The 12,582-nt window shown below is 45.4% G+C and overlaps 1 protein-coding gene across 3 annotated transcripts in view; it reads right to left on the bottom strand.

Annotated features, from left to right (window-relative positions):
* Positions 1-9,856, bottom strand: part of LOC118778909 (metabotropic glutamate receptor 4-like) — a 94,265-nt gene extending 84,409 nt beyond the window's left edge. For all 3 annotated transcript variants that reach the window (XM_036530704.1, XM_036530705.1, XM_036530706.1), the window contains exon 1: positions 9,270-9,856. In XM_036530704.1, coding sequence (XP_036386597.1) covers positions 9,270-9,803 — 534 coding nt within the window. In that variant the 5' untranslated portion in view covers positions 9,804-9,856. The remainder of the gene's footprint in view (positions 1-9,269) is intronic.
* Positions 9,857-12,582: the final 2,726 nt, after the last annotated feature.

Raw genomic sequence — 12,582 nt, 5'->3', positions numbered from 1 at the left:
GTAATCCAATTAATGTCAATAGAATGACCGAGTAGCTACAGTATCTTACCAAAGATGCCTCCTAACCCAAAGGTGGCAGCTGTCTCTCTGAGCTGCTCTGGTCGGCAGCTGTCTCTGTGAGCTGCTCTGGGGTAACTGCTACTGCCAGTGGACAGTGTGAGTTTTGCTCAAAGCAATTCATGTTTTATTAATCTTACAAAATAAGATATGCAGCCAGTGTTGGGAGTGCTACATTCAGCCGATTAGATTACCGATCTGAGGGCTTTATAATGACTTATTGGCATAATTTAATTACCTACTAAAATGCAATTATATTTCTTTTTCACAAGGGAACACAAATAGGAGTTTTGTAGCAGGCCCTATACAAAACAGCATTTAAAAGGGTGATTTAAAAAAGCCATTCTGAAAAAATCAGACTTATCAGACAGAAGTATCTGCATCTTATCTTTTCACTGGTAAACAAAAGTTATGCCTCTCTCACAACAGAAAATTTAGCATTTGAACACCTCGCTGGCATTTTGCATTTTTATCTTTAACAATTTTGCATCAAACTTTTATTGAGCTAAAAATTACTATGGTTACCCTGACTACATGACAATGCAAACCGGGCAAATGCAACACTGAAGAGATAAGAATATCCGTCTGTCCTGCATGAATACCACTGACACATTCCTGTGCTTAACAGTGCAGTCCCAAAACTTGTTCCTTTTCAAACAGGAGTGGCTGGAGTTGCACTACAGGCAGCCCTGCCTGGAAAACTCAGCCAACCACAGTGCAGAGGATGCTGGGTAATTTGGGACTTGGGACAGGACCCCCTGGCTAAATGTGAGATATGTCCTGCCTCTGACGAGGACAGCTTGCCTCTGAGGAGAACGGCTTGCCTCTGAGGAGGACGGCCTGCCTCTGAGGACATCCTGCCTCTGAGGACATCCTGCCTCTGAGGACATCCTGCCTCTGAGGACAGCCTGCCTCTGAGGACATCCTGCCTCTGAGGAGAACAGCCTGCCTCTGAGGAGAACAGCCTGCCTCTGAGGAGGACGGCCTGCCTCTGAGGAGAACAGCCTGCCTCTGTACTGATTAATGTCACATGGAAAGGGTCTCACTGCTGACACACATGTGGGCGTGACATTAATATTTTATACTTATTTAACTCTCAGAAAGAGGGGCGCAGGGACAGTCAACACCACACCAGTAGAATGAGGGGAACCAGGAGTGGAAAGCTAACAGGGAAAAGCCAAGATGTAAATGTGCTCACAGTCATTGTAACACACACACACACACACAAAGTGTATTTGATGCTGATGGAGCCAGACTGTTTGGTTTTCAGTACCTGTGAGCACTGCTTTCAGGATTTCATGTAAGCAGTGTGGAAGAATGGAAAGTGACATCAGAGAATGCTGAGGTCCTTACATTTTCACATCTAATAGAGCAGCCTGTTTAAAATCTTTTCAGGAAGAAAAACATTAAATTCCGTCTTTAATATTATATAACCATTTTGAATAAATTTAATGTTGTAGATTGACAGAATGGCTTTCCCCTCTCACTCCCTCTCACTCCCTCTCACACAGGTGAACCTGTGCTGTTATATTCCATCATGCTTCAGCGCTGAGAGACGTGATTATGGAGCAACAGTTCCACTGCACGTCCAAACTTCAGACCATACACCCCTGCCAAATGCCTCTAAAGACTCCAAACTTCAAACCAAATCTCTCTAAGGACTCCAAACTTCAAACCAAACACCCCTGCCAAATGCCTGTAAAAACAGACTGAACTCTCAGCTCCCCTTCCATCTCAACCGCCTAGCACTCCAATCTTTTCTACAAACTTAGATTAATAATATTTTACGGTTTTGGTCATGGTACTTCTGAGCTTATGTTTTTCTTATTAGGGCTTATTATAGATGTTATTGTTCATTCTAAGGGTTTTAGTTCTGGGGAGTACATATAACTTGCATTAGTGCTTTAGTGATGTTATATATACTTTATACACACTGGTCTGAGATTGCTTTTAGCCAGGTCTGACACAGCTGCATACATTTATGAGGTGAATCTGGAAAAGAGTGTCCACAACAAAGAGAGTGAAGATTTTGCTCAAATTTGTGAAATTATAGAGTGCATACTAGATACATACTTAGATACATATTTAGTTACCACCAGTTTCCTGTTGGAAATACATGCATTAGCCAGTCAATGCAGAGGTATAGGATGGAAGGTTTCAGAAGGCTTTGCTGGGGATGAGAGGCCCTCCAGGCTCTGGGCCTCTCTGACGTGCTCTCTGCCCGGATCTGATGTCTTTGGGCAGGCCGAGTCATTGATTAGCTGTGGAAACACCACACAGACAGGTAATGTGCTCCAAGAGTCAATGCCGATGGCCCCTCTCCCACAGAAAGTCGATTGCAAAGTGGTTTTAGAGCAGCATGCACTGATGCTCTCAGATAAGAATAAATCCTGCCGAGTTCCTTCTTGTTCAGAAAGAGTTTCACTTGCTGAAGAAGCCCAGATCCTGTCTGTATTATGGAGTTGTCACTATGATTAAGATATTTTATTCAAAGCACAGCCCCCAAAAGGCACAGCATTGTACACGCACACATGCACGCACACATGCGCACCCACACATGCGCACCCACAGACACACACACACACGCACACACACGCACACACACAGAATTATTGGAGCTTGTGTTCATATTTGTGCTGGCATTAGACTTGATTTGAGACAAATAATTTGGCAGCTCATACAATATGTTGGGATAGTCTCCTTGAGAAGGGTATTCAAAGAGAAGGCTGTAAAATCTGAAAAACAATGCCTGCAGTATCCACAAGCCCCTGCACTGTTGCAAAGGCTATCTGACGCACACACCGCTGCCAGTTCTGCTATGTGGAACTGTGGATGTCAGGGCAGTGTGAAGGAAAGCTAAGATAATACTGGAAGCACTCTACCACCATTCTGCCATAGCTTACCTCTGCTGAGACGACCTAATGTCACACTCTCCCATAATGCACTGCAGGCAAACTGCCTGCCTGTCAGATTCTAACCACTACTCTGTCTCTCCCTCTTACTCTCTCTCTCCCTCTCCCCCTTTTTCTCTCTCTCTCTTTGTCTCTCTTTGTCCCTCTCTCTCTCTCTGTCTCTCTCCCCCGCCTCTCTCTCTCTCTGTCTCCCTCTCTCTCTCTCTCTCCCCCTCACTCTCTCTCTCTCTCTCTAGCTCTCTCTCTCCCTCTATCTCCCTCTCGCTCTCTCTCTCTCTTTCTCCCTCCCTCTCTCTCTCTCTCTCTCTCCCTCTCTCTCTAGCTCTCTCTCTGTCTATCTCTCCCTCTCTCTCCCTCTCCCTCTCCCTCTCGCTCTCTCTCTCCTCCCATCTGAGCAGTAAGTGTTTCAGCAGCCAAGGTCTTGCTGACAGCTTGCCTGAGGCCACCGTGCCATCCCCTGCCCAACACCCTGCCCATGTACTGGAACTGTTACAATACACTGATGTGTTTCCTTTTATTCAGGACTTATTCCACTGCTAACATTCACACTGTTTTCCAGTAAACTTTCCAGTGCCTTTTCCCAGGGTCAGGGAATCGTTTCTACTTTTCCTCCCTGCTGCCCCTGCTTCTGGTTTCTGGTTCATGTTCAGGGTTTTGTGATCATGTTGACTGTAAAAATGATCTATAACAAATATATATGAAAATGCAATCCTCTTTGCAGGGAAAAAAAGGCAGAGAAGTCATATAGCACCCTTCTCAAGCATCTATGTGTGTTTATGTGTGATGGTATATGTATGCATGTATGTGTGTGTGTGTGTGTGTGTGTGTGTGTGTGTGTGTGTGTGTGTATGCATGCATCACGTGTAAACCTCTGCTCAGACAGAGGAACATAACCTTCCTCCACAGTGCACTACATCATAATGGGTTCTAGCGTGTCTTGGCTGAGCTTCTGTAAATTCACCTGCCAGAGTTTTTGTACATGTAATGCATATTCAGGATGGCCCTTAAATTGAACATTTCAGAAATTCTGTATGCATCAGGAGGCTGAAAATAAAAGGACCTGAGTGTTACCTGGTGCTTCTTTGAGCCTTTATCTTCCCAAAAAAAAAAACAAATCCCACAGAGGGCATGCTGACTCATCCAGCAACACAGACAGTCCAGAGCTTAATGACACAGTTACATCAGGAGCTCGTTATGTTAATAGACTTGTGACTGTCTCTCACAGTTCTCTATCACTGCAGTAGAGGGACACCCGCACTTCACATAAGCATTTTCAGCACAGAGCCGGTCAAGTTGAAAGTGCCTTCATTTGACTTTGAAAGCAAAGCACCATGTCGTAAAAGCACGCACTCGTTAAAGACGTGCAGGTTCTCCTCTGGAGTGGGCATATTAGCGCTGAATTTATGGGCAGGCTCAGGTGGAGGTCAGTGTGGCCATTTGGCTTGCTTCAGTGTCCTGCACACTCTGCTGAATTCTTCACAAGCAGCAGAGCAACCTCAAAGTCATGGAAATTTCTGCACCTACAAGTGATGGTCACATCCGTCATGTATATTTTGAAACTGTATTAAATTATTGAACACACTACACTCAGCCCAAGTGATGGAACCACTGACCTTTACATGATATTTCAATTATGAATGATATAGAAATAAATGCATGAATACGCATATTTAGTTATGACCCTGGAGCAAAGTGAACCCTGATGTAACCAAGGGCAAGCACTCGCTGAAAGCAATGTGGGCGCTTTCAGAATTTATCACCACTTTTTAATGTGTGTACAACAGCAGCAAGCTGAGGAAAATACTGCCACAGTGCTTTGAATAAAAGGTGCCGCTTAATGTCAAATAAAAGTAAGAAGATGAAATCTGTATTAAAAACAACGAATCAAATTTTAGCTTATTTAATAACTGACGATCAAATCTTAGCTTATTCAATGACTGGACGATCAAATCTTAGCTTATTCAATGACTGGACGATCAAATCTTAGCTTATTCAATGACTGGACGATGACTGCTCTGTTCCAATGACGCGGTTCGCGGTCTCCCTGTAGCACTATTGGAACCCCAGCATACTGTGACATTTGGCTTAGAATATATCTTAAATATCACAAACACTAAATTTATTGAATCCATTCTGCTCTGTTTGAGGCTGTTTTGATGTGCTGCGCACATCTGAAAATGCTCGGAAATCAACAGATTGTCACTTGCTGAGGAATTAGTCCACTGATCAGATCTCTAGTGTAAGCAGATTTACAGGGCATCTCGGCTGCCTCCTTCAGACAGCAGTGCTGAAGGGACCTGAACTCTGAGGCAGACAGATACACAGCTGGAGTACATCTCAGTTCAGCTGCCACCTCCTTATTGATGTCTGTAATCGATACAGATACAGCTTTACACGTGCTCTCGTAATTCAGCTGCCTGCCACTCAACCAGAGAGAGAATCAGAGTGCAGTCCACAGTGGACAGTCAATCACTGACAGGAGAAGTGGGGAAATCCAGCCGATCGTTTCACGATCGCTAACGAGGGCAGGAGAGGTGAGGGTCACAGTGCGGTCTGCACCCTTACAGCACGAGAGGCTGGAAGAGACGGCTGCAGCTGGAGCAGCCTGCAGTCTGACTCCATCCTCTGAAATGTCTTTACATCTTCTTTCCACAGGGGGTGTGTAAGTCCAGCTTTTTGGCCTAAAATCTGACATTAGTGTGTATGTGTCTGATTGGTTTGGCTTCACCCCACTATGGACAGCAGCATCAGCACTGACTGCAGCTCATAACTCACAGTGTCACGTTCTAGCTCCTGCAGCCTTGGATAACTCCATCTTCAGTAAAACAGAAAACTGCATGTAGGAAAGAGTCAGACAGTCAGTCACAAGAACCCATCTGGAGGAATGGGAGGAATGTCACAGCTCTTCTGATTTTCTGTGTGAAAGAGACAGAGATGTCTGCAGGGGACATGGCTGGAGTGGGCCTGTGCAGGGGAAAGGGAAACTCTCAGGAATGAGCTCAGTGGCACAGGAACAGGTCTGAGGTCCTCCACGCTGTGAACAGGAAGTGCTCACTTCCTAACATTTAGCCTTTTACCTGCTACTGCTGTTCAGTGCCACTCTTCATGTACTCAGGAGAAAACTCCCTTTTCTGAAGATGCAACTGATCAAAACAACAGGAGCAAAGTGATGCACCCAGCGGGGTCCTGGTCATGGTTAAGCTGTCTGTTCAATACTATGTTATTTATCAAGGCATTTGGTTTATATAAGGCTATATTCACATGTCTCCTGATTATATTGTATAAATCCGAAATGCTGGAAATGAGTAATGCATATAACTCCCAGCATGGAGGTTTACTGTACCACAGGAGCGATCGGTAGGAAGATCTATTTTAGGAAATGCATGTGTTAAATGTTTTACAGCCTACTGCAGTGTTGGCAGGGCAGGACCCAATAAAATCATAAAACCAAAGTATAACTACAGCAACAAGAACAACTTTCCATGCTTTTAGAAAAGGTATTGCCAAAGCATCCTATGAAAGGAAGATGTCAACAGCATAACTGAAAATTTGAACTAAGATAAAATACACAAATAGCTTCAAAAAGCCAGACCTTAAGCTTAGGCCTTGCTCTTTTCCCTTTCCTGTTTTGTGGGTTTTGAGCCCTTAAGAACTCACGGGTGACCCTTGCGTTAATAAAGCAGATAAAGCAGATTACATTTAAATGTAATAGGGATTGAATAAGGATAAACTTTTTATTTCTCCAAGGGTGAACTGAATCCAGTCCTCATCATCTCCCTCTCTGGAAGAGCATATGGAGACAGGCTGTGTGTCAATTATGAATGATATAGAAATAAATGCATGAATACGCATATTTAGTTATGACCCTGGAGCAAAGTGAACCCTGATGTAACCAAGGGCAAGCACTCACTGAAAGCAATGTGGGCGCTTTCAGAATTTATCACCACTTTTTAATGTGTGTACAACAGCAGCAAGCTGAGGAAAATACTGCCACAGTGCTTTGAATAAAAGGTGCCGCTTAATGTCAAATAAAAGTAAGAAGATGAAATCTGTATTAAAAACAACGAATCAAATTTTAGCTTATTTAATAACTGACGATCAAATCTTAGCTTATTCAATGACTGGACGATCAAATCTTAGCTTATTCAATGACTGGACGATGACTGCTCTGTTCCAATGACCGCGGTCCCCCTGTAGCACTATTGGAACCGCAGCATACTGTGACATTTGTGGAGCGTGTGCGGACAGTGTGTGTGTGAGGAGTTTGTGCAGACAGAGTGTGTGTGGTGCGTGTGCGGACAGACAGTGTGTGTGAAGCACCATCTCTGAACATCACTGCAGCGGAACAGAATATCTACAGCAGCAGTGCCTTTAAAGTGAGGAAGAGGAGAGGCAGCCCTGAGGAAGAGGAGAAGCAGCCATGAGGAAGAAAAGAGGCAGCCCTGAGGAAGAGGAGAAGCAGCCGTGAGGAAGAGGAGGTCACTGCACGGCTGATGAGGTGGGATGTGCAGGTTTCTGCACGACCTCATGACACTGTCAGAGATGCGTGTTACAGAGAGCGTGTTACAGAGAGCGTGTTACAGGCAGGAGAAGTGCAGTTCCTGCGGTGTATGTAGGAGTCACACGGGCTTTCACACAGGCCTAAAGGACTGATCCACTCCTCTGCCTTTACGCAGTTTGCTCTAAAAAAGCTTATTACCTGGGCTGAGAAATGGGTGCTTATCAGAGTGCACTGGTCTCGGAGCTGCCATTACCACAGCGACACTGCCCTGTCTCAGAGAGGGCTTTTTATCATCTCTCTCCTGCTGAACAGTATTACAAACATGCTGATCTGTGTGGGAAAAGATTACATGCAAACTCACAGAGAGAGTTAACCTGACTGCTGTGAGTGGCGCCTCAGATCACAGCAGGTTTAAAGCTCACAGTGTGTGGGATCAGCACAGCAGCTGCACGGCGTCTTATCAAAGCACTAACACAGGGCTGTGGAGGAGTTCATCTGCATCGCGAAGGACTGAACATCACAATCGCTTCTCTGAAGCAAAACCACAAAACCAGATCACTCTTTACTCTCAAAATAACAACCCTGTGGCACTATTTCACTCTCACAATTACACAAGCGTGCAACTAGGCATTGGGTCATTCTGAACCAATGCAAAAGCATAGCAAGTAAGAGGGACTATAGGAATACATTGGGTGTATCACATATAGCCTATTTACCAAGCAAACATTCAGCTATGCGTTTAACACTGAAAACTGTCTCTGCCATTGCTGAGGATAAAAGTGTTCTGATTTTCTTTCATTATGAATATGCATGAAAAGACCTGCTCAAAGGCATAATATCCACAGACACCAGTGGACTGTTTTCTCACAGACAGCGCAGTGCCTCCACTGATCTGTCTGAGAGTCCAACAGCATCACAGAGAGCAGCAATTTTTTGGTTTCAGTGGTGTTCCCTGAAGGTTAGTGTAGCTGTAGTCACTGCAAACCTCCTTTGAAGGAAGGAAATGAGCTGTAATGGCCACGCTGGCATGAGGGGCAGCATTAGATGCTGGCCTGATGGATCCGGTTACTAAAAGTTCCCTTTGGCCTCAGAGCCTTCATGTTTCTAAGGGTAGAAAAACAGGTCATTTCTTGCAAAAAAACTAAACCTCTCAGTGTACTAATTAACAAAATATTACAATTAACAATATGTGGCTTGTAAACAAACAATTATCATGAATAAATGACATACTGATAGCGAGAACAACCAAAATAACCATTGCAAACTCACTGAGACCGAAAGGATATTATAAATTCACCGCCAGGTATCATACTGATTGAAGAAGATACAAAGAGCAAAAAGAACCAACTCTACTGACAAAGAAAGCAATGAAAAAATTCTTTCCTCTTTTATGTCCTAAAGAACTGAAAAGGTAACATTCTTTAAGCTGAAGCCACTACTTGCTTTGTGTACAGCAAACTGTTCAGCAGCCTCAGCATGCATGCAGTAATAATGAAAGTTAAACTATTTCTGAGCAGAAACAAAAAACTGCAGTTTTACCTGAGAGCTCCATGAACTCATATATGTATACAGATCTTACGTATCTGTATCTGTATCTGTATCTGTTTATGCATGTTAAATACACTGCTGTAACCCAATCAGCAACATGTGCCATCTGCCACGAGAGCAGGATGCCAGCACAAACAGCAGCAGAAACCTGTTTCAGATCAGAGTGTCCCGGGCAGAGAACTGCAGGATCGCCTGCAGAGTGGAGTCTCTGTAGGGGGGGGGGGGTGCAGGTGACAGCTGGGGGCTCTTACCTTAAAGAGCCGCAGGATGTTGGCCACCATGATGGAGACAGAGCTGGCGGAGGCGCCGATGACCCCCACCACCCTTTCAGGTTTGGAGACGATGGGGGGGCCCCCGCTGAGGCACTTGATGTCACTGCCGTCCCGCTGGATGAGCGCCTGCACGAAGGTGAGTGACTGCTCCAGGGCGTGGGTGTCCCGCGAGCAGGTGTCCAGGATGCGCGCGCCCAGCGTGATGTTGGGCAGCAGCTCGTGGTCGTTGTTGATGCGGTCGAGCGCAAACAGCATGGCCTCCAGCCGATGGATGCCCTTCTCCTTCTTCAGCTCCCCACAGGCCTTGCCATCGCTGCCGCGGGCGTGCACCGGGAACAGCCCCCCCAGCGAGATGTCCCCATCGATGCGGATGGAGTTCAAGTGGGTATGGCCGGGACCCCGGGGCCGTGCTGCCAGGGCCACCAAGCAACAGCAGAGAAGGATCAGCACTGAGCCCCGCCCGCTTCTACAGCAGCTAATCCAATCCCTCACACAGGCTCGGTGTTGAAACATGATGAGGGTCCACGCAAAAAGCCAACTTTATTTTCCTCAGATGAAAACAAAATAAAAATAATAGTCCAAGTGATTAATAATATCCTTTAGGACAAATGAAGACTCCAAAATAATCCCATTATCCCTCTCTTTCAAATAAATCTGGTGTATTGACTCTGGTGAAATTACAGAAACGTTCGTCCTGAGAAGAATCCCTGCTAAGAGTTTGCTCAGGTGACATTAGGAGGAGCAAAGGTGAGCCATGAGCTCTTTTTCTCGTCTTCTCTGGCCCCTGTCAGGCGTTTTTAATCTCTCCGTTTCTGTCAGGACCAAGATGTGCATCAGTCCGCTGAGGCTGTGAGCTTCACAGGAATGCAAGTGAACTCCTGAAAGATGAAAGGAGAGAGGGATGAGACTGTGGGAGCAGAGGCAGGGAGGTGGAGACGTGCGAGATGTGAGCCGTGCGCTTATTTTATTGTGCTCCTCATCGTTTTTGTCTCTTTTTTCCCTCCTCTTTCTTGCCATTCTTGTGGCTCAGGAGAAGTGCTTTGTTCTCCTTTCCTTTTGCACGGCATGTTTTAATGGCTGCTAAGAACTCCCAAGGTCAGAGAATAAAACTTTGGTCCCACACACCTCAGTTAAATTTAGCCAATGAAAAGCCTGTATTTGTGGTGTAAAGAACCATCTATGCTACAGCGCTACATACTTAACAGAATGTGAATGTGAACTGACTGCATGATGAATAGTGACAAATGGCTGCACATATATAAAGGGGGGAAGTGCAACTCAATGGAGAAAGGAGTCTCTCCTAGCAAAACATTTAAAGCATTTGGATGCTTTAGAGTGCTTTATTCCTCAAAACCTGTATGCGAATGGAACATTCTCCTCTCAGCCGAACCCTCTCAACTAGATATATGCATTTGTCTTTTAATTAGATTTACCATGCTGTGTTATGCGTTTCATCAATGACTCAATAAATCATTCACATCGTTACCCTGCAGCTCTGATGGTCTAGCTCTTAGGACATGCGAACAGACTCCTCTGGGCTTTGGGAAGTAAACTGACGTTACTGTGGGTAAGTGAGCACCTAAAGGAACTACGGTTCAAGTTTCGCCTCTACATTATCCCAACCGCATTATAAGTGACCATGCAAAAGTTCATAAATTTCTTTCACAGTTTCCCCAAGTTGTTAAAGCTCAGCAGTTTTATATCATTATAAATGTGCTTTTATTTGGCATATGTTCTTACGCAGAGCAAGGCCAACAGGAGCAACAAGGACGGAGCCTAACAGAATGAAAAAGAATCAAGCAAAAGAAAACAGTGATGTATATGAAGATACAGCAGCTGTACCTCAGACACACACACACACATGCAGCTGTACCTCAGACACACACACATGCAGCTGTACCTCAGACACACATGCAGCTGTACCTCAGACACACACACACATGCAGCTGTACCTCAGACACACATGCAGCTGTACCTCAGACACACATGCAGCTGTACCTCAGACACACATGCAGCTGTACCTCAGACACACACACACATGCAGCTGTACCTCAGACACACACACATGCAGCTGTACCTCAGACACACACATGCAGCTGTACCTCAGACACACACATATGCAGCTGTACCTCAGACACACACATATGCAGCTGTACCTCAGACACACACATATGCAGCTGTACCTCAGACACACACATGCAGCTATACCTCAGACACACACACATGCAGCTGTACCTCAGACACACACACATGCAGCTGTACCTCAGACACACACATGCAGCTGTAGCTCAGACACACACACACATGCAGCTGTACCTCAGACACACACACGCAGCTGTACCTCAGACACACACACACACGCAGCTGTACCTCAGACACACACACATGCAGCTGTACCTCAGACACACACATGCAGCTGTACCTCAGACACACACATATGCAGCTGTACCTCAGACACACACATATGCAGCTGTACCTCAGACACACACATATGCAGCTGTACCTCAGACACACACACATGCAGCTATACCTCAGACACACACACATGCAGCTGTACCTCAGACACACACATGCAGCTGTACCTCAGACACACACACATGCAGCTGTACCTCAGACACACACATGCAGCTGTACCTCAGACACACACACATGCAGCTGTACCTCAGATACATACATACATTGGCCTATAAGCATCTCCTCTCCTCAGTCTGATAGCCTTATAGCTTTAGCTCTTCGATGCCTTTGCAGTGTGGTGGCCTAAAAGTACCTCATCTCCTCTGTCTCCTGCGCCTCCTCCATCTCCTCCTTCCTGTACCCTCCATCTGCCCGTCCTCCACTCACCTGGAGTAAATCCACTATAAAGACTCCTCCTTTGACAGTAACTGGCACATCACTGCATTCTGTGAGGACGGTCAAGCAGTCCTTGGTGACCTTAAATGATAATGATGATACTAAAACTGAGGGAAAGATATAAGCGTGCCCCAAGGCTTCCACATCAGTCAGTGCCCACAACCCTGCCACTTCATCCTGAACTCACGTAGCTTTCTGTGTGGAAAAGATGCTGAAATCTCTTAGCGGAGTCCTTTTAAATCCTACGCATGAATGGTAATGCTTCAGTAATTCTGGGGATGTGCCTGAACTTGCATTAAAACAAGAATCGAGCAGATAACAGCGTTGGCAGTGAGACAATCACACTCATGTAGGCCTGATGTTTTCCAGATGTTTTTGAAACATCTACTGGAAAAGAACACTTTAACATACCTACTTCACACAACTAGAAAAGCGGATGGTC

Source organism: Megalops cyprinoides, chromosome 6 (genome assembly GCF_013368585.1).
Source record: "Megalops cyprinoides isolate fMegCyp1 chromosome 6, fMegCyp1.pri, whole genome shotgun sequence".
NCBI lineage: Eukaryota > Metazoa > Chordata > Actinopteri > Elopiformes > Megalopidae > Megalops > Megalops cyprinoides.
This window is presented reverse-complemented; position numbering and strand designations above follow the sequence as displayed.